At 58.9% G+C, this 22,481-nt stretch overlaps 1 protein-coding gene across 5 annotated transcripts in view; it reads right to left on the reverse strand.

The window, feature by feature from the left end:
* The window catches only part of NFATC1 (nuclear factor of activated T cells 1), a gene marked incomplete at both ends in the record, with an annotated part of 99,085 nt that overhangs the window by 11,291 nt on the left and 65,313 nt on the right, over positions 1 to 22,481 (reverse strand). For 2 of the 5 annotated variants that reach the window (XM_082853145.1, XM_082853146.1), the window contains one exon: positions 15,391 to 16,056. The exons of 2 other annotated variants lie outside the window; for them this stretch is intronic. In XM_082853145.1, coding sequence (XP_082709271.1) covers positions 15,391 to 16,056 — 666 coding nt within the window. Of the gene's footprint in view, positions 1 to 4,318; positions 4,348 to 15,390; positions 16,057 to 22,481 lie in introns of those variants that run through there. One more of the 5 variants, XM_082853147.1, reaches the window with a different exon arrangement.

Genomic DNA, 22,481 nt, shown 5'->3' on the forward strand with positions numbered 1-22,481 from the left:
CCCGCTCGCACGGGTCACCTGCGCACCAAGCACCGCTGCCGGCCAAGCGCCCAGAGCCCCACCCGCGGCCGGCGCGAGTAGGCGCAGGACGGACGTCACGGAGGGTGCGCAGGGCCCGTGCCTGCAGCCCACCTGCCCCCCGGGCAGCCCCCAGCCCGTGCCGACCGCTCCCCCGAGACCAGACGCCAGCCCACTCCCGCCGCCGCCTCCGTGCGGCCAGTCTGCCCCTCCCCACGGCTCCGAGGCCGCCTTGAGGGTCACGCTGTACCTCTGAGTGCTGACAAAAGCAACCGACAGCAGATCCTGTTTGCTCACTCGGTAAAGATCTGAACAGAAAAACCACAGACGGCGTGAAGAAAGTGTGCAATACCAAGCCGGCAAATGACTCAAAATTAGCAAATTTGGAAAAAACAGGCCGAGAGACAGGGAGGCGAGGAGTCAGAAAATTCGGGCAACTGAGACAGGCCCCACAATCCTCAGGACACACTGACCTGGGGGTAGGAAAAAGGCAAAAACCAAGACTGCATTTTTGTATTGATTATCCAATTATGAATCTTTACAGAAGCTATTCCAACACTGCACGTAATGAGCAATTCATCAAAGTATATTAGGTGCCATGGAAGCTGCCTTCGGTATAAAGGGCCATTAAGTTCCTTGTAATTGCACATTACTGGGGCTTTCGTTAGCTCTAAATCAAATCGGCAGGACCGGCATGCACGCACTCTAATCGACTTCACGTAATGACGCCGTGCCCCCGGTGCTAACCCAAACGAGCAGCCCTGCAGAGTCGCCCTGCCCCAAGCCCGCTTCTCAGCCTGAGGGCCGGCCCAGCCGCTTCTAACGACACTTGCAAGGACCCGGAAAGGACGCACAGGCCTGTGGACCGGGGACCACCGGGGGGTGGGGGGCACCAGGGGCACATCCCCGTGGGAAGGGTCTTACAGGCCGGTTTCTGGAGGAAGTTCTATAATTGACCGCTCCCGAACTCGACAGACGTGGAACCCAGGGCTGGAAATGTGTCCTGCAGAGGCCTCAGGCCCAGTGACACTGAATTTCCCAAGTGAAACAGAGACGCCAGTTGAGGTAGAGAAGACAGCCTCTGAGGCTTAGCTCCCATCTCTGAAAAGTCCTTCCTGAAATGATCTCTAAGTCCCTCAAACCTAAAAGCGAGAGCACTGGGATCACTGGCCTCCGTAATTTACTAGGCAGCCAATCGGGTGCTGCCTGGAGCCCTGCTCTGTCATCCTGAATTGTTGTTTATGTTGTAAACACTATTTAGCTGTTTAACCGGCTCTCCCACACCCCACTCTAACTTCGCAGGGGTCAGGAGTCTGATGCAATCACGTGTCTCGACAGCCCTGCGATGCCGGAGCAGAGCAAGCAATCTGCAAATACTGGCTGGGTTCTGTCGTCTTTGAAGGTTGAATTAATCCCTTGCAGGAGCCTCACCGAGGTGGAGTCTGGGCAAGGTCTGCCCCGCAGGCCTCAGAGCACTTGTTGCCCAGCTGTGAAGTTACAACCACAGTAACCTGCACATCATCTTCCTGTCCCGGGGGCGGAGCTGTGTGTTTGGATATTTAGCGTTAATTCCTTCTCTGTTTATCTAAATTTGATTTCTGAAGAAGCCTTGAAATAATGTCCTTAAAAAAAAAAAGAAAGAGAACAGTACGTAGAGAACAAACTATGTAGAACATTAGTTCACAGTAAGTGTCAACTCAGACTGAAGATAAACGAGGCCTTATGGCAGCACCTTGAGGGGTCGTCGCTGTGCCTGAGCGTGCTGGACTTTCATGTGGGATTCAGAGTGAGCTTAAGGATAAATCAGGGGCCCATTTCCGTCACAGGGCATGAAGAGATCCGAGATGAAGTGACAGGAGTCTCAGGCCAGGAGCTGGGGCTCTGAGCTCCGCGCCTTCCCTGCTGGCCACCGTCCGCTGCTCCATGAGCTGCCGGACAAGCTTCCTGCGCAAGAGCACAGGCAAGACGTTTTATCAAAACACTGTGTATTTAGCAAGCCCTGGTCCAGCGGAGATCACTGATGCAAGCAAAGGGATGAAAACTCCTTAAAAAATCCCACAAGTGTCTGTAAAATTCCCCGTGGTGAGCAGGACATGTTTCTAAATCCAGGGGGTCCTCTAACCAGCCAGTGACAGTGAAGGGCTCCGTGAAGGAATGTCATCCTGCATTTTTAAGTCTCCTCCTCACCCTCCTACCACTTAGTTAAGTGCTGGTCGCCGCCTGCGGAGCGAGGCTCGCGCCCCATGGCCCGGCTCCTGCCCTCTGTGTCGCCGTGTCCTGGCGGGGCAGGTAGGAGCCAGGGGGTCTGGGTGACCCCAAGGCCGGCTCTGAAGACTTAGCAACGGTGGCGATCGGACAGCTCCAGCCGACTGTGGTGGCCGGTGGATGTCGGCCTGTTTATGAGTCAGAGGTCGTGAGCCGACCTGGCCTTGAAAGCAGAGAGAAACAGGACGCCATGCGGAAGAGGGCACGGCAGGTGAGGGCAGGGGTGCGGTGCTGGGGAGAGGTTGCCCGCGAGCCCAGGTCAAAGCCCATCCACAGGGAGCCCGCCCAGCTTGTCACATTCACCCATCGCGGAGTTTCTATCCGCATGTCTCCCTGCAGCTCTGTGATTCCGCAGCGTCACGGCAGGAAACTGCTCGCAGGATGGAAAGCTGGCATGTGATCCAGTGGAAATCACCGTTTCCAGCGAGGGAAGGACGGTGTCACAAGAACATCGCAGGCTACAGCTGGGGGCGGCAGCTGCTCTGCGTTTCGCGGCCTGATCAGTGGACGAGCTCTGAAGGACGACGACCTGTGCTCCCAGCCGCGGCTTTCTGTCCAGCACGAAGGCCGAGTTAACAGACAGACTCTGACAACAGGATTTGAGCTCTTTCCTCAAACTAAAGCGCATTAAAACCGCCTGCGCAGCACCCCGCCTCCAACGCGGGCCAGCCGCCCGGCCGCGGCTTTTCCAGGGCGGCTGCAAGCGCCCCTGCCGACGCCAGAGCAAACACCCAGGTGGCGCCCCGCGCGGCCACCGCGCTCCAGCCACGTCCACCGCCTCTTCTGCTCCGACCATCTGCCAAGAGGAAATCACTCCGCTGCGCTGGGAGCCTGCGAATCCCAGAAAACAATCTTAAATCCACAAAAATAACTGACTTCGCTTCTCCTGAGCTGCCCGGTTCCATTCTGATTTTTATGACAATGTCAACAAGAGTTTAATTTGCTTTAAAGTTTAGGTTCTTAAATCTGAGTGATATAGGGTAGTTTACAGCTTGCTGGCAACAGCTACTGTGGAAAAAGAAGGAACGCACATATAAAGGCGATTCTAAGTTTGACGCTGTGAAAGCAAGGAGCCGTGCCAACAGCAGCACACGGCAGGCCTTCCCCTCCGGACAGCGGCCCTGACACGTGGCCACGCTCCATGTCCCTCCCTGACCAATCTCGCCCAGGGACAGTAATTAAGAGGAAATGCCCTTAAGTCTCATTTCTCTCCCTAAACACTCGAGGATGCCAGCTGTCTTACCTGGGCTCCTCCCTAAAAACCGATTCCAGAGAAAACCCTTGAGGGGGAAGGAGGGTGCTCTCCCCGCCCCTCACCAGGTGACCTTCTCATTCCCTAGACTTTGGTCCCCGAGCTGAGCAGACGCCGCACGTGTCTGCACAGGACACTCCGACCTCAAACGCAGTCAGAGGCGAGATGTCAGCTCCTGAGGCCTCTGCTGGGGCCCAGCTCTCATCTCTGCTGAAACTCTCTGCAGAGACTCGAGACTAGCCGGCCAGCCAAGCCGCCTTATGGAGAAAGGACGGGGCAGGCCTTGAAACAGGGCTGTCCCTGGAGCCCCTACCCCCGGCAGGGCAGCAGAGGGAGCCGTCGGGCCAGCGGTTCACAGCCGAGGCCCCCGTCTGCTGCAGACGCCCTGGCGGCATCTCCCCCTCTTCCCTCCTGCTAGGCCTCTTTCTAGCTGTCGCCCAGGGCTCTTCCAGGCACCCTTCCTGCGTATTTGAAATAACAGGCTGTGGGGCCTGATAGGGCAGAGATGGGGCAGCCTTCGTGGGGAGGGAGGGCAGGCTGGGCCGATAAAACCTCCCAGGCCCCGGCTAAGGACTGTGTCCAGCACTGTCTACCCGGCTTCGGGACAAAAGAAAGCTGGCCACCGGGCTCTGGGAGCGATAAGCGTCCGCGTCCTGGGGGGGAGGGGGGGGGCCTGGCCCGCCAGCTTGGCTCATTGTCCCAGGACCAGGCCGTGATTAGCCGGGTCCCCCGGGCCTGATAAGGGCGGATGTTTTAAAAGGGGGAATAGACTTTCTTTGTTCTTTACTGTGTGGAAGAGTCCACATTATAATCTGGAAGGAAGGAAGGACGTTGTGTCAAAATTCAAACTGAAAAAGGTAAAGGGACTCAAGATTTTGCGTGCCCAGCCTACGTGAAGAACCCACGTCACCACGGTCGGCAAACGTCTGGGGCTGGTCCTGCATGCGGCCCACGTTTTGAGGAAGAGAATCCTTAATTTAACTAAACAGGTAAGTAACGAGAAGCACACACATTTTTACTCCATGAGAGAAGCTCTCCCATCAGCATTATGTTCGTGTCATATAAACACAGAATTAGAATTTTCTCCCAACACTCCTGAAAGAGGGCTGCGCGTGTTCCACGGACAGAGGGAAACGTGTACGGCACACACAAGCCTTCGCTTCAAAAGCACTTTTCTCCTGCGTTTTAACAAAACTGTACTTAATGAGCCTGCATAAGAGATCAGACCAGAAACATCCCCAAGCCAGGCTGCTGGCTGCTTCTAGAGAGTTGCCTTTCTGGACATCTTCACACAAATGGAACCATAACACATGGTCTTCTGCGTCTGGCCTTTCGATTCAGTGTGATGTTTTCAAGGTTCATCCATGTCCTAGCATGACTCAGTGCTTCCTTCCTCCTTCTGGCTGAATAATACTCCATTGTATGGGTATGTCACACGTTCTCTATCTATTCCCCAGTTGCTGGACATTTAGGTTGTTTCAAATGTTTGGATGTTATACATGATGCTGCTAAGAACATTTGTGCACAAGTCCTTGTGTGCACATTCATATGTGTTCATTTCTCTTGGGCAGATGCCTAAGCACAGACTTGTTGGGTCTTAGGGCAAACGTATGTTCAACTTTTGAGACACTGCCGAAGCGGCTGCACTGTTCTGTGTCCCCACCAGTAACGTGTGAGGGTTCCAGTTTCTCCACACCCTCTCCAAAAGTTGCTATTGTCTCTATTATTTTTTACAGGTATGCAATGGTATCTCACTGGCATTCCCTGTGACTAATGATGTTGAGTATATCTTCATGTATTTATTAGCCGTTCATATACCTTCCTTGGAGAAATGTCTATTTAAATCTTTTACCCAGTTTTTGACGAGGCTTTTTGTCTTATTACTGAGATATGTGTTCTTTGCATTTTCTAAATATAAGCCCTTTATCATACGTTCGTCTCGTACGTTGCTTGTCTTTTTCTGGACATGCTGCATGGCTTGTGGGATCTTAGTTCCCTGACCAGGGTAGAACCCAGGCCCTGGCGGTGAAAGCGCTGAATCCTAACCACTGGACTGCCAGGGAATTCCCTTGTCTTTCTTTTTCTTAATGGTATCTCTTGAAGCACAAACATTTTGAATTTTGAGGAGGTCTAATTTATCAATTTTTAAATGTTATGGACTGTGTTCTTCGTGTCATATCTAAAACAATCTTCGCCTAATCCAAGGTCTCAAAGATTTTCTCGTACGTTATCTCCTAAAAGTTTTGTTTTAGCTCTTACATTTAAGTCCGTGATCAATTTTGAGTTAACTTTTTCGTGTAAGGTGAGAGGTAAGGGTCTAAGTTTACTTCTTCCAGTGTATCATTTAAATGCTTTTTTTGGTCTTGTTTTGTTTTGTTTACTACATATATTCTTAACATTTTCTTAGTGGCTTCTCTAGAGATTACAGTATACTTAATATCTGTTTCAGATTAATACTTATTTCTAATAATATATAGAAACCGTTCCAATATAGCTTCCTTCCCTACTCCTTCCCTTCTACTATCTTTGTCACAAAAATGACATTTTTATATACGCCCATCAGCACAGGTTTGTAATTATCGTCTTATGCCTTCTTAGAATGCTTATGTTGCTTTTTTAATTATGTAATTATTTTTACCAGTGCTTTTTACTTCTTCATGTGGACCTGAGTTTCTGTCAACCTGAAGGACTCCCTTTGGTACTTTCTGTAGGCCAGGGCTGACGGCACTACATTCTCTATGGCGTCTTTGCTTACTTCTCCTCTATTGTTAAGGCTAGTTTTGCTAGATAGAAACTTCTTGGCCACCAGTCGTTTTCTCTGAGCGCTTTTGAGGATGCTGTCCCACTGCTTTCCAGCTTCCATGATTGCTAACGAGAAGTCAGCAGTTGATCTTTTTGAAGATTCCACGTACTGTACCTGATGACTTGGTTTCTTCTTGTGGCTTTTAGAATTGTCTCTTTTTCTTTGACTTTTGACAGTTTGGCTATGATGTGAATCTCTGAATTTATCCTACTTGGAATTTGTTGACCTTTTGGGATGTCTACAATGTTTTTCTTCCAATCTGGGAAGATTTTGACCATTATTTCTTCAAATACTTTTTCTACCCCTTTCTTCTCTCTTTCTGGATTCTTATTATACACACATTTGTATGCCTGATGGTGTTTCACGTCTTCAATTTTCTTTAATCTTCTTACTTTCTATCCCTCAGACTGGATAACCTGTTGACTTTTCTTCAAGTCTGTTGATTCTTTTATGCTCCAGAATGTTGTTCAGCCCTTCTAACGTTTTTTCATTTTAGTTATTGTATGTTTCAACTCTAGAATTTCTACTTGGCTCTTTTAGAAAATGTATGTCCATTTGGTCAGACACAGTTGTCCCACTTCCCTTTAATTCTCTAGACACAGTTCCCTTTGGTTCCTTGAGCATCTCTATGGTGGCTGGTTTACTTTGCTACGAAGTCCGATACCTGAGCCCTCTCAGGGACACTGTCCACTGCACGCGGGTTGCTTCTTCCCCTGTGTACGGGACATATTTTCATGTTTCTCTGCATGTCTCATAACTTTTTGGTTGAAAACTGGACATTAGAGATAGTACACTGTAGCAGCTCTGCAATCAGCTCCCTCCCCCACCCCCCATCCAGGATTTGGTGTTATTGCTGGATTTTTTTTCCTTAGTTGTTGCTTATTTGATTAGTGACTTTCCTGGACTAATTCCATAGATTCTGTATCTCTGCAGTGTGTAGCTGCGAAGTTCTCTGTTCCACTTTTTTTAAAAGTCTTGCTTTTATTCTTAAGCCTGGCTTCCTAGGGGTCACCCTCAGGTTAGCATCCTTCAAGGATCAGTCTGGTTTCTCTGAATGCCTTGAACCATTAGGCCTCCCCGTTTTGTCGAGGCGATATGTGTGCAAAGGCCGCCTCTGACATGCCCTCAGTTCACAGTCAGCCTGGGCTTCACTCCTGTTTGTACAGTCGCGAGGTGAAGGAGCCACAGGTGAACGGCTGGGCCCTCTCCTTGCCCACGTCTTCTGAGCGTGCACACACCCACATGCATGCGTGCGGCCTTCCTCAGTGTGCACATATCCATGTGCACGTGTGCAGTCTTCCAGACCCCCAGGAGCATGTCAGGGGTTTTCAGAATCCCCTGTGGTCACCTAGTTTGGCCAGGCTCCTTTGCCCTAATTGAGATCACAGCCTTGGGCAGCTCCAATGAGGATGACCCCAGCCATCTGCTACTTTTTATGCTGCCCTGGGAACGAGGCTTTTCCAGGGAGCTTCACAACCAGTCAAAGGACTGACTGTGCTGTGGGGATGGGGTTTTTTAACAGAGCCCCAAAGAGGCCAATCTCCTTCACTGTCAGTGAAGCTGCTGGCTTTTCACAGCTACACTCCATGGAGCTGGGGAGGGGGGACGGGAGTAGCCCCAAATTACAGCACCACAGATCCCACGTTCGTTACCAAGGTCCAGTTTCCCTTGAATAAGTGCTTTTCAGTTTTTTCTGCCTCTGGTTGATGTTCAGACTCTGGGATAATTGATTTGAAAGTTTCGTCACTGTTTTTACTGCTTTTTAGGGGGTGCTCTCTCAGTGAGGTCCTCTCTCCACCATTTTGGAAGTCCTGCCTGTCTTCCAGTCCTTCTTGGGTCATCAAAAGTGCCTCAGTTAATAACCAGAGATTCTCTGATGAAGAAAAAACTATACCAGCTTCTCTTTGGCTCGCAAGGCCATTCATACTTGGAAGCTGGACTTCTGAGCAGGAGTCTTTGCTCACTGCATCTCTAGTGGGCTAAAAGAAAAGCTCAGTAACACAGCTCAGCCTTGAGAGTAGAGAGACAGTGTTGAAGTCAGGACTGGCGGATCAAGGTGGTGTCCCTGGTCCCGTCACTCACCAGCTGTGTCCTGAGCAGGTCGAGTGACATTTCTCTCTAAGCTGCGGCCTCCGTCTTTGTCCGCTGGGGCTGAATCGGCAGTCTTGCCCCCTCACAGGATTGCCGTGAGGCTGAATATGTCAACAGAGACTACATGTATACGTCACTCTGGAAGGAGCCGAAGGCCACACACAGGTGCTGTTTTCGCCGTTTGGGTTTTCTGTGTGCTGGCAATGATGTCAGGTTGGACCGGGAACCGCCTTCTCAGCTCGACGGGAAGACGTTACTCCAATAGCAATTTTCCAGGTTCTTCTCTGCCTGGACGTGATGGACGGCTGCACCAGGCACTCTCTGTCCCTCGGGGCTCCACGTGAAGAGGGCACTCGTATCAGGGGTCACTTAGAAGTCCCACGCCGCTGACCCTGTGCGTGGCGTCCAGGGCAGGGCCGCCACGCGCCTGGCGGCTCTCGCAGAAATGCAGGCACCCCGCAGAGGGAGTCGTAGCCCTCTGTGGCCCTGGTCGCCACTCTCCCCAAAGAGACGCCAAGCCCTGATGGTCCAGCATCACCTGGGTGTTTGAACGTGGCTCCTGTGCTGCTGGACACCTTTCCTGCTGGCTTCACGCTCTGGTGAACACAATACAGCCGTGTGCTAGGTGTGGCTCGCGGATCTGAGAGGACCTGTCAGATGTGCTCGTTCTTCAGCGAGAAAGCGCTTTGAAATGTATGGCATCAGAGAGAGAAAACGCAGAGACCAGGCCAAGGTTGTGCAACCTGGTCTGAAACGGAGACGGAGCTGATTAAATCCCCCTGGAAAGATGCTCGACTCTGCAGAAGTACTGCCACACTGGAAAACTGCGTCACGGTCCTGACGCGCTCACTTGCCAACACTCTCCCACCCTCACAGCCTGCCCGAGACTGGAGACAACGCACCACGAGGCGCCCAAGTGCCCCGCACGCAGCCAGGTCCGGGCGCCAGCTTCCGTTGCCAGTGTTCCCAACACCAGGTAGACCTAAGTGGTTCTAGTTCCACAAGACCTTTCTAGCTCTTCCCTCCGCTTTCTCCCGTTTCTTTCCCTCCAATTAAGAACGTCAAACAGCTCTCCCATCTACAGAAGGAAATCAGCTAAGACCTAGGATTAAGGGAGAAGGTGAATGTTAGCTGAAAGCAAGCCACCAAATTCCCCTCCAAGTGCACAGAAAATAATTGGGCTGGAGAAGACCTGATTAGAAGTCAAAGCAGTCCACGCTTCTAGCTAGCATCTACATCCTGCAACTGAGAGGCGCCCCGAACCTCGGACACCTAAGCTGCAGTGTCATACGAGCTGCAGGAGACTCTCAAACGTCCTAGCCTAGCAAGCTGTGTCCCCGGGGCCAAAGGCAGTGCCCTATTTATAGAGGCCCTGACTCAGCGGACACCTCAGAGCAGTCCCTGCCTTCCCTCCTCCTCCGCCAGAGGCAGATCCTAACGGCTGCTGCCCTGCAGCGCACCGCAGCGGCGAGCACACACCTCCCAGGCGCAGCAGACGCGCAGTGCTCGAGCGCTGCCCGTGGCGGGCTGACAGTGGTCGACCGCTCCCGCCACTCACTGGTTGTCGCTCGGGTCCACCCGGTCGGGGACGCGGCAGAGACTTGCGCCCAAGCCTGCACACCGGTCTGACCCACTTGGAGGCACAGCGGCCCTGGAAGCTCAGCCCCGAGTCCCCGTGCATACGGACTCCGGTGCCCGGGAGGCACGCACCGCCGCCGGGTGGGCAAAGTGGAAGTGAGCGGGCGGGGGCTCCACTCCTCCGGGTGGCGGCTTCAGCCCGGGCCCCGGTGGACTCTACCTCGGGAGATAAAGCCTGCGGGTCAGCACGCCACCAGCATCCGCCGCCTCTGGTGGTACCCCAGGGGCCCGGGCCTTAAGGACTGACCCTCAGGAACCGCGTGCACGGCTGAATGCGTCCTCCCGCCCCCGGGTAGCAGCCCACGTCTGCAGTGTTAACAAGCCCGTGCGTTTGACCTGCAAGGCAGGCTCTTTCCATCATCACTAGGAGCGGGGAAGGCCTCAGAGCCGGGCCCTGGGCCCGGTTAGTAAGACTTTCCATGAGGAAAGCACCGTGTGCTCCCCCAGAGCAGCCCAGGCTCAGGAAAGAAGGGGGGACGCGGGGGACGCACAGCCAGATGCGGGGCAGACACAGTCCTGGCCGCCTGCTCCACCTGCTTGCTGTTCTAATGACATCTAGACTTGTGGAAACCCGAGAGCCCCTGCAGGGGACCGAAAGGGCCGACCGTGGTCGAGGCCGCAGGGCGGGCGGGGCACGACGCGGAGGGGCTGCTACGGTGGCAGACAAACCGACACCCCGGGACCCGTCGCTTGGGTCGCAAAGGGGGATCCTCACGTCAGCAAAACGGGGCCGCTTCACGTTAACACTGGCTGGATAAACTCTGCGAGCTTCAGGGACGTTCACGATGGCTTTCCAGCAGATGTACGCAAGCGGCACACGGACTACCGTGCGCGTGTGTGTGAGCCGCCCACATTCACACGTGTGTCGGTCAAGGACAACCCGTCACCCGGAGAGGGGTGCTGCTGTGTGGTCGCGTAGCGCAGCTCTGCGAGGGGCGAGTCCCAAAAGTCCCACCACGGAAATGGCTCACGTGTGGCTTTTATGACACATTTCATCTACATTCAAAATAAGTGAGGCCCATAAGCTAATTTTATAAGAAAAGCTGTGCCGTGGAACCGCCACGATCGAGACGTCCAAACGGAGAGCATGTTTCACGAATATTGTTGAACTAAAGGATAAATCATAATGGGAACTATTTATGGTCCAGACAGTTTTGAAACAGAACCGAAGAGTAGAAACGACTAAAAAAAAAAGAAACCCAGTCGACAAGTTGGGGTTCATCTGAGGCGAGTCCTCGTGCACTCAAATTGTTCCTCGAGGTAAGTGGAGACTTGGGACGTGTGTTAACCCGCCACATCTGGGGAGTCACTCCACAGACTGAGCAGCTGGCCCCCGCGTAAGGCACGGCTGCTTTGCCGTCTCTAAATGATCCATTTACGGGCCCCAGATGCCCCAGGCTCTCTGGAGCTGGACATAATATCCTATTATTGCCTTTTTCATTCTACGTTCCTGGAAAGCAAAAAACCCAAATAAAAAACCAGAACACGTGTGAGATAAGCTCCCACCCCTCACAGACCTGGCGCCATCAGCATCACAAACAAGCCCGAGGAACCCCAGTCGCCCCCTGACTCAGAGTGGTTGCACCCACGAAGCAAGCAAGGGCCAGAGTCACTGCAGCCTCGGCTCCCATCAGCCTCTGACAGCCCTGAGGGCGGTGGTGGTGAGGGGCGAGGCCAGGCGGGATGTCACCTAACCTGTCACCTTGGGGTCGTGACGCACAGTGGCTCTGCGTGCCTGCAAGTGACACGGGGCTGAGTTCGCTGTGTGAGCCGCGGTGCACGGCTGGTCCCTCCTGCCCTGGGGGAACGGCGCCACGGCTCTCGGGGCAAAGCCCAGGCGACAAGCAGGTCGTACCTGCCAGCGGCCCCCGGCACCAGCTACCCCGTCCTGCTGAGACGAGGCCTGGGGAGGGGCCGCCGTGCACAGCCTGAATCGCCCCCTCCCTCCTCACCCTGCGCCCCCTCCTGGTCCTTGTTCCCTGGTCCCTGTCGTCAGCCACCCCAACTACTCGCCTCTCCCTGGGTGTAAATGACAACGATGAAGTCTTTGCCTTTTAACGTCAAGGTCACTTAAAATCGGCGGCTAGTTTTCTGATTTAGTTTTTCGCCCTCGTCTCCATTTTCTCTTCTCTGCACCTTCCTGGGCTGGGCTGCCAATTAAAACCCAGACATACAAGGAAAGTCGCGTGTGCCTTAGAGTGAGGCGATGACCCCCTCCCCGGGCCCCCTTCCAAACCTTTCACAGGGGCCTCTTTTCTAAATCAGGGATCGGCCTGGCCGACTGGCTCCCTCTCCCACCCGGGCCTCGGGGGCCGCGCTCTGTACACACGCCCTCGAGGCACGCCATCCTCCCCCCCAGAACAAGCGGGAGTGTGGACATCGTCCCTCTTAACGAACTAACTTTCAAACCCCTCAACCACAAGCGTTTAACGGTGGGACCGGCCAAGGATCAGGTCACTGGTGCCAACTCAAGGCGTCCAAGCTGTACAGGAACCTCGGGGGCCCACACCCACCCCACGACACCGGCATACCCCTCCCACCATCCCCATCAGGAGGGACCAGTAAGAACCCGCCCCGGAGCCCCTCAGCCCCTGGGCGGGGGGGGCTGGGGGTTCAGGTGCCCACGCCACCATGTGGGCCTTTATTCTGCACTAGGCGGTCTTTCGAGGACTCACGAGGGACTGACCTGTGTCTGCGGCACAGCTCCTGTAAGCAGGCAAGCAAGCGGGTCCCAGGCGGAGGAACCACGGTGAGCACGGAGCCACGGCCTCAAGGCCCCCCAGGAGCCCCCCGGCACGCAGCTGACAGCTCCGGCCACCCGCTCACGAGGACAGACGTGCTTCCTGCTGCTTCCACTACAAGCCTTCTAGCAAGAGCCGGGCCCCTTCTCTATGCTCACTGCCTGTGGACGCGGGGAGTCTTGAGCCGCTCAGACAGAGCAACAAACACTTGAACTGCTTTCCTGAGCGGGGACGGACGCCTGACCGGAAGGCGTGTGGTTCCAACTCCAGGAGAGAAGCCCCGTAGCCTTAGCTTTCAGTGGCCACTTCCAGGGCCGTTCCTCCAGCCTGTGTGCTCAGACCGACCCCGCGGGCCCGAGAGCCCCCCGCAGGGAAGCCGGGCTCGTGCGGGGCCGCCTCCCGGCCACGCGGCGTGTGCACCCGAGGCCTCCCTCCACCTCGGGGGCCTCCCTCTGGGAAAGACCGCTCGGGGGGGACGCTGGGTGCAGCGTCCACGCAGGGGATGTCCACCCACAGGGATGTGTCGGGGCCCCTCTGAACGGGGCCAGGGCAGCGTTTACTCTTTGCCGCTCAGGGCTCCACCCTGGCGTGGCTTTAACTGGGGACGAGCAGGGTGGCACCGAAACGTCACGCGTGGGGGTGGTGTGAAGACACATGCACATTCACGGACATGCATTCACCGCTTTCTGGGGAAGCCTCACACCGTGACCCCAATCCTGACCAAGGAAACCGACGTCACTTTGCTCTCGTGGCCAAAACCGAAAGGCCGCGTTGACAGCTGGCCCGGGCGATGGCCACTGAGTACAAACCAGGGCCCACGAGGATCCTTTCGGGACCGAGTCCCTGAAGCTGCTGTCCCAGGAGTGGCCGCAGGTGCCCCCGTGGCCCCCGCTCGCCGCCCCGCCTGACGCTCAGGTGCAGGCGGGCCTGGAGCACGGGGGCCTTCCTGCTGGTGAAACGCCGGCTGCAGCCCCCAGCCCAGCAACAGGGCTGGACCCCATCAGCTTGGCCACCCCAGGCCTCAGGGTCTCACAGGTCCCTGTCTGCTCGGGGGGCAGTGAGGCCCCTCCCAGGGCCTCCCCTGCTCTTTCCTGAACCAAGGCCACACGCTTTCAAGTGTCCTTCTTCTGTAAACGCAGGCGACCCCTCTGTAGGGTGTGCTGGTGGGACCCTAGAGAGGCCAGGTCCCTCCCTCCCACCCTCAGACGTGCTTTCAGAGGCCCCGCCCCGAGTTCAGGGGCTCTTCCCTTGAGGACCACGTTCTGGGCCCTCAGCAACCTTAGGGGCTTGGTCACGGCCCAGGAGGTGCCGGGCTCACCTAACCAGACGCCTGCGCTCACGATGGGACCGGGACGGCGGTCAGGACGGGAGGAGGCCCTGCTCCGCACCCCCGCTCACCCCGGCACCTTTGACCCCAGGGTCCGGCCGAGGCGGGCCCCTGTGTCTGAGGTTGGATGCTGGCCCTCACGTCTGCTTTGCGCCAGCAAGCTCCGCCGTGGTCCCGCTGGAGTCAGGGCGGGGGTCGCAGAAGGCGCCCGTCTCCCTCCTCCAGGCCCTGCCCCGCCTCACAGCTTTCGGGCGAGAGCAGACGGCTGGGCTTGGGCCCCCGGCCCCCACGGGCTCTCCCGGCCCTGCACCCGCCGACGGCGCTCGTCTGCCCGCTGTTTTCGGGGCACACGTGTGGTCCCGGGGCCCCTCAGGCAGAGGTTCTGAGACCAGCCCGGTTCGGCGTCCTCTGGGGGACGGGTTCTCGCTGCCTTGTTCCAGGCTGGCTTTGTGCGTCCACACGGACGGACCGTCCACGCAGGGCCCACGAGAGCACCGGTGACCTCTCACCCACCAGATCACGGGGCCCCCGGCACCTTTTCCCAAATGAAAGAGAAAAAAAATCCTTCGACGAGGTGCCTTCTGCTCTCATTTTATAGGAAGACCTTGGGGCTCAGATTTTTACACGAATTAGCCTGACTGCAGGTGTCTCGAGACCTGATTTCCAAATCACCCTGAACGCGTCTCCATGGAGTCCGGTGCCGCACTGGGACCCGAGCCCCGGTCCAGGGAGCCACTGGCACCTCATCGCCTGATCACTGAGCTTCCGACAAGCCTGTCACGTGCTTACAGTGCTCTCACGAGCCAAACAGGGTGCCAGTCGCTCACTTTCAGCTGCGCGAATACATAAAACGGCTCACGCCACTAGAGAAGCGGTTCGGACACTAGGAATCGAGAAGCTGGAGCCGCGGCCGAGGCCAGGAGGTCTCCCCTCCTAACAGGGCACGTCAGCTCCCGGGGGCGCTGTGCTCCACGCGGCCAGGGCCGGCACACCCGGGCGCCCCGAGCTCTCCCTGTGTCACCCCGCGGACAGTGTACCCGAGGGTCGACGGCCACAGGCCCCCACCGGGCAGAGCTGCGCGACCCCGCTGGCTGGCGGCAACACTGCCGGCCGCCAGGGGCCACTGAGGGCGGCAGGGGCGTCCCGCAGGACACACGCCAGGCGCGCCCCAGCTGGGCGGCTGGTGCACGTGCCCCTCCTGCCGCAGCGGGCCCACGGCACCAGGCTGGCCGCACGCCTGCCCGCGAGCACTTACCGTCGTCCAGGTCCAGCGGGTCCAGCTCCTGAGGCTCTCGCTTGACCGTTACGGGAATGGGGGCCAGACTATGATTACTGTCCTCACGCACCTCGGGCGCTGGCAGGGGCCGGGTGGCTGCAGGCTCGCTGCTCGGAACCTCGGACGGCTGCTGCTGCTGGTGGCCCGTCCCGGGGGGGCGCGCGGGGCCGCAGGGCTGCAGGCGGGTCGGCTCCTGGGTCCCGGGCGGCAGCGGAGAGGAGGGACTGTGGGGACAGAGCGCTGGCCGGCACCCCGGGGAGCAGCTACCACTCGACGGCGGACTCACCTGTGGCTGCAGCGGGGCGGGGGGCGGCGGCTGGGGGGGCCCGGGAGGCACGCCCGCGGGTCTCGGCGCCTCCTGGCCGGCGAGGACCCCGCTGACTGGCCGCGGAAGTCCGAGGGGGCCGTGGCCCGGGCCGGCCGTGGCCGGGCCGTAGGGGGCGCAGGAGAGGTCGTGGAGCTCGGGGCTGGCGCTGCTCTGTGGACGGGGCGGGAAGCCGGGCGTGAGGCAGGAGCCCGGGTCAGGCGGCAGGGCGAGCGGCTGGCCGTAGCAGGGCTTGGGGAGCGGACTCAGGCCCTGGCTCATTGGTCCACAGGTGAGGGCAGGCTCGTAGTCATCACTGGGCTCCGTCTTTATGATTGGAACTGCGAGAAAGAAAAGAAGTTAAATAAACACGCGCTGCAGATGGGAGCCGCGGGGCGGGCCCGTGGCTAGGATACCCTCCGAAAACAAACAGCGCTTTGACTGAGTCCCTGTGTGTCTCCTGCCTGCTTCTCCCACCCGATTAAGAGGAGGGTGTGAGTCATCGGCCCAGAAAGCTGCAGCTGGCTCTCATACGAGAGCACTGTTTTCCTTGGAATCTCCCCCAGCACTAATGTGCTAGAAGAATCCATTCGCAAGCTGCAGTAGAAGCCTTGGGCCCAAGGGCCCGCGGATTTGTAGTAATCAAAGGGACATTTTTAACTTGGATGAACTACTGCATTTCTGCTGCTACTGACGCCCTGTCTGATAAATGTCTGACATTTGGTGAACCTGAACAGTAAGATGGCGTTTGGAAGTCAGTAAAAATCTGACAGAAAAGATGAGTGTCCATTTGCTGTAGGAGAGAAGCCTTCAGCCACTCGACAAGGAAACCAGTTCCACACGAGCAAATACGCCACCCCTCCCTCCTGCTGCTTCGTTTCCACTGGAGACAACACACAACCAGCGATCACGGGCTCCTGGGGCAGAGCCGGAAGCCCCCGGACGGCTTCCGGACCACTGCCCTGTCCACCCCTCGCTAGGAAGCCGGCGGTGCAGAGAACCGGGCTGGGAGGTGGGCGTGATGGGCACTGGAGGGTCCCCTTCGCTCCCCCCCAGGCCGTGGGCCCGACCGGGCGCCGAGAGGGCCAGGGGGAAGGTGAGCGGATGTGCCGCGGGGTCTGCACAGGGGCTGGGGCTCCACTCCCGCCCTCGCTCACTTCCTGTGTCCCGTTTTCTCGTTGGTTCCTGCCTCCTACGCCAGTTTACAGGAGACATCCCGGTGGTCAGATTATCCTGCGAGTGACTGGTAAGAGCGCAGTTAAATTCGTAACAGATGCCCGGCGCTGCCGCAGCAAGCGCAGGATGGGTAATGAGCTGTCATCAGATCCCCCTAATCACATTTTCACCTCTTCGTGTGTGTGCTGCCGGATTCCCGGCGGCCGGGGCAGCCACACGGAGGGAACGCCCCTCGCAATCCCAGCCTCCTCCTTAAGTAAATAAAGGTTCTCTCCCAAACATAGCTTTGCTCTAACAAAGGTCTCGAGCCAGCAAGGATGCACATCTCTTCCGGAACAGCCGGCGCCTGCGAATCCACAGCAGCCGTGACGAGGAAGACGGCCTCTTGCGAAGCCTGTCCGCGGGGCGCCTGGGTAGCACGGTAGCCACATGGCTGGGACCCAGGGGACACTCCAGACCCACTGACGCAGGAGCACGTAACTCCGCTGAGCATCTCCAGGCCCTGGGCTTTCGACTCAGGATTCCCAGAGAAGCTGTTTCCTTTAGTCTTACCCTCGTTGTGCCAACTTCCCAGCCCCTGCTTCCCGTCATTCTTCCCGCGTCTGACGTGTCTGCATGCTGGGCAGGGAGGCGCCTGGTCCCCGGGCGGCGCTGACAGCTGGAGGGCAGGGAGGAAGCACGCGGGTGATGGTCATTGCGGGGCCGCCACGGGAAGTATCCCTGCTGCCTGCAGGCCGAGCCACGGTCGGCCACTCGTCCCCGAAGTCACGTCGGGCCGAGAGCTGTAGGGCGCGGCGCCTCGGACGCCCAGACCCCGGTGTGCCCAGCATTCTTGGACAGGACGCACCCAGCACAGCGGGTGTGGGCAGTGCAGGCGGGGGCAGGCGAGCCCGCGGAGGGTGCACGCGGCGTCCTCACCCCGGGTGCTCCGCGGGGGTGTGCATTTGCTTTCATCAGCCAGGCCGACGACCCGCCTGGCCCGCCCCGGTGCCCACACTCACGGGCCTTTGCTGGGGAAGGGACCTCTCTCCCTCTCTCTCTCACAGTCAGCTAGGGCTTTGCGTGAGGGGTCAGGTCCCCGCAGGACTGGATTCCAGGGAAAGCGTCACTGGCTGCCGGCAGGACACCGAGAAGGGCCGCTGTCCGCCGTCCTCGGGTGGCACTGCCCTCCGTGTGGCTCACACGTGGGGGAAACGCCCGCAGGTCCCGGCAGCAGCTGCGTGTGTCTCCCGTGGCTCCGAGGGCTTCCTCCGCAGCGAGGGTGTGAAGATTCCCCACGTGAACGTGCCCTGATGCAGGGCCGCAGGCCCCAGGGGAGGGGCGGGCACTTGGTACAGGAGCTGTTCACAGCCCAGGCCGGGCCCCCAGACTCGGTGCGCCTGTGGCCCCGTGTCCCGGCGCAAGTGCAGAAGCGCTTGTGGCTTCGTCGGGTGGCCCCTCAGGACCAAGGGTCTCTCCGCTCCCGATCCGCACGCCCGTGGCGGCAGCTTCTGCAGCCCAGGGCTTCTTTCTTTTAATTTAATTTATTTGTTTATTAATTTTTGGCTCTGTTGGGTCTTCATTGCTGCGTGTGGGCTTTCTCTAGTTGCAGTGAGCAGGGACCACTCTTCCTTGCAGTGTGCGGGCTTCTCATTGAGGTGGCTTCTCTTGTGGTGGAGCACGGGCTCTAGGCACGTGGGCTTCAGTAGTTGTGGCACGTGGGCTCAGTAGTTGTGGCTCACGGGCTCTAGAACGCAGGCTCAGTAGTTGTAGCGTACAGGCTTAGGTGCTGTGCAGCGTGTGGGATCCCAGACCAGGGCTCGAACCCGTGTCCTCTGCATTGGCAGGCCGATTCTTAACCACTGCACCACCAGGGAAGTCCTAACCTGGGGTTTCTGCCGCGAGCACCTACCAGCTGGGGTCCCCGCGTGGAAGCCCACCTCAAGGAGGGGCCTCTGCTGGGTCCAAGCTCTGTGTGCAGCCCGACACGGGCTCCTGCTCCGAGCTGGGCATCCCAGGGAGGCCGGCTGGGGGTAGCGGAGCGGCCTGGGGCAACCTTGACACAGATGCACGTCCTCGCATGCAAGAGAACATGTGATGTGCCGCGCACGCTTCCCGCTACAGTGCCCAGGGTGTGAAGGTGACCGTCAGCTCCAGCACAGGCAAGACGGCCTCTCCCAGGAACAAGCGGCCCTGCCTCTGGTCCTACAGCCTCAGGCTCCAGGACGTGGCTCTGCAGACGGCACTGCGGAGCTGGGGGCAGCCTCCAACCAGAATCATCCAGAAACGGCCAGTGGGCACAGCTGTCACTAAAAACAGCCCCGACAAACCCACATGACCCGGGGGGGGCGGGGAGGAGGGGATTCGAAAGCTGCCCGTGTGGCCTGTGGCGTCCAGAATGGCAAGGGTTAAGTTCTGCATCAGCGCGCTGACGCTCAGAGCTCTCGACCTTAAGGAAATACGTGTCTAGCAGGTTAAGTTAAAGCCCTGCTGGGTGCCTCTCTCCTGCACCGGATTTTCAGCCAGCACGAGGGCCAGCTCGCCCCTTTCGTCCAGGGTCCCCCGAGCTCTCTAAAAACCCTCACCCTGTCTGCTCTGCCGGCTGTGGAGGTGCAGCCGGGCAAACGGCCGTGGGCCTGATTTACACGCCACGCGGCCAGCCTGGGCCCTGCGATCCCGGGGGCTGGCGGAGGGCAGGAGCGATCGGGCATCTGTGCTGCTGGCCGCTTCAATGTCCGTGGTTTATGACCTGTTTAAAGCTGCCCTGTGGCACCCACGTTCACTCCCTCTTCGCCCTGGGGGTCTTTCTGGGAAAGTCTCAGTCAGACGATCTTGGGGGGCCTCTGTGGGCCAGACCCGGCCGAGGGCGCGAGGCGAGGGCTCAGGAAATGCACCACCTTCCCATGGCGTCGGGACCCACTGGATTCTTCCCACGGTCGGGTGGAGACTCGACCCGGGCGGGACCCCTCCCCACCGCAGCCTCCGGGCCTTCGCGGGCGCACGAGTCCTTGGTGACCCAGCCGAGCTGGGCCTCCTTGCTCGGCTCAGACGCCCTCCCCTGCGTTTGCAGCCTCTCTGCACCCACGCAGTGGGCCGATCCCACCTCTGGAGGCCCCAGCACGAGGCCACCACTACGAACTCCCTTTGGGCACAGACTCCTGTGCACTTAACGGAGATAATCCCCACCCTACCTGCCCTGAGGGCTCCGCACAGCCCAGGGACAGTGACCAGGACAGAGACCCCAGCGCCTAAGCGCCAGGTGGGGGCAGTTCCCGGCAGACGTGGAGCAGACGCGGGGCCCGGGGCACCTGCGCCCGCTACCCCCAGGGCACCTACAGAGTCTAAACGCACCGAAAGCAGAGGGTGCCTCCTGCCTCCTCTGGGGACGAAGGGGACCTGCCCGGCCGTGGGCCTGCCTGCTGGCCACCCAGTGGGATCGGGGAGGCCCAGGCAGGTCCGGCCGCCTTTCCGGATCCGCTGCCAGGCCCGCACCTCCTCGGGTGGACGCTCTCCAGGTCCTCGCGGTTCACAGATGCGGCCGCACTGCCGTGTCACTCACATGGCCAAGCAGTGTGAGCCTTGCTCTGTCCGCAGGGCGCGGGGTGGACACGTGGCCCCCCAGGCACAGCTGCCCCATCCCATCCGCACGCCCTCCCGACGCCTCTCAGATGGCATCCACCCATGGGAATCGGTGCCCACGTCCACACCCTGCCCTGCACCCGGGGCTCAGTGGATTTTGCAAATGGCTGATTTAACGGAAGATCAGACAAGGGCAGCAGAGGCCCTCGGCTCACGGCCACTCGGCCCTGGGCCGGTACCAGGACCCGGGGCAGAACTGAGGCCTGGGGTCCTCAACTCAGCCTGACCCCCAGGATCCCACATGGACGGAGAAGCCAGGGGGCAGCGTGACACGACCCCTGCCGGGGAGCAGGGCTCACACCCTGGCCTGCCGGCTGTTACACAGAAGGACGCCGCCTCTCGTGAATCACGCCATCACCTTCCCACCGTCCCCGGGCAGACAGGTGGAGCACAGCAGCCGCCTCGGGCTCCCCTCACACCTGTGCGCCTGGGGCTCATGCCCAGACCAGGACCCGCACACGAAGCAGGAGGAGCTGGGCGCCCTCCACCACCTGAAGAGCACGGCCCAGGGGTCCGACCACAGGACGCCCGTCCTCTGACCCCCGGGAGGCCAAGGCCACGGCCCAGGGGTCCGACCACAGGACGCCCGTCCTCTGACCCCCGGGAGGCCAAGGCCACGGCCCAGGGGTCCGACCACAGGACGCCCGTCCTCTGACCCCCGGGAGGCCAAGGCCACGGCCCAGTTGTCCGACCACAGGACGCCCATCCTCTGACCCCCGGGAGGCCAAGGCCACGGCCCAGGGGTCCGACCACGGGACGCCCGTCCTCTGACCCCCGGGAGGCCGACTGCTTGGTAGCTACTGGGAAGACATTTGGGCCTCGGCCCTCTTGAGTATCAGAACCACGGGAACCCAACTGTTTTATTCAGAAGACTTTTCGCGCCTGTGACACAAGCTCCTCTGTGAGTCCCCGGAGCTCAGGGTTTTATAGACGTTCGTATCCCTGGCACTTTGCACGGCGTCAAGACGCAGGCGAATGAAGAACAAAGGCAAAACAGACGCAGAAAAACAGGCCAGCCCGAAACTGCACCAAGAGAAAAGCAGGCACTCCTCCTACACGCACAGCTAGTGTCCTGCACACACGGACGGACGCACAGACGTGGCCACACCTGGGACGAGGGCGAACGTCTGTGCTGCTCTCAGGTGGATGAACTCAGAGGCCCGGCAGGCACCCGCCGGCTGCGCGGCCCTGGGGCTGATCCTGTGACCCACAGGCCTCGCTTTTCCAGGTGTAACACAGACGTGACGGCCACCTAAGAGGTGGTGAGGGACCCAACGAGCCGTAAGGGCAGCGGCACCGAGCCTCCCCCGCACGGGGACAGCGGTGCAGGGCCCTCCCTCTTCCCAACCCGCTGGCACAGGGAGCAGCGGGGCCAGGGCTCAGGCTTGGGGCCACAGCCCAGCTCTTTGGCCTCGGACAGGCCAGGGATGCTGCTGCCGACTGAACTGTCCCCCAGACGCGGGGGCTGAAGCCCTAACTCCAGGGTGACTGTGTCTGGAAATGGGCCATTAGGAAAGGAGTCAGGTTCAACGAGGTCGGAGGGGCCCTGATGCCATAGGGCTGTGGTCTTAAGAGGGAGAGAGGGTCTCGCTGTACATGGGGGACATGGCGAGAAGGGGGTGTACGGGCGCTGAGCATCCCCCGCAGGCGAGGACGCCCCCCGTGACCGCCCCCCCGCCCCTCCCACCAAGGCCTCAGCGGTTCGGCTGCGGCCACTGCCCTGTGCAGAAGAGGTTGCCCCGAGCCCCGGAGAACGGAGAACGAAGCTCACACTGTCTTCTGTTTGTTACGCGTGAGCCGCTGACACAAACGCCAGCAGGGTAGCTTCAGGGCGCGACTTTTCTGAGGCAGGAGACGTGGTGGCAGGAGCCTTCTGCACCGCCGGCCCTCAGCAAGCGGGCGCCCACGTCCGCGTCCAGGGCCGAGAGGGGGCTGGGGCGGATGGACCGGAGGACGAGGAGGGGACTCACAG

The sequence above is a fragment of the Leucopleurus acutus genome (genome assembly GCF_964270905.1).
Source record: "Leucopleurus acutus genome assembly, chromosome: 13".
NCBI classification, from domain to species: Eukaryota; Metazoa; Chordata; class Mammalia; order Artiodactyla; family Delphinidae; genus Leucopleurus; species Leucopleurus acutus.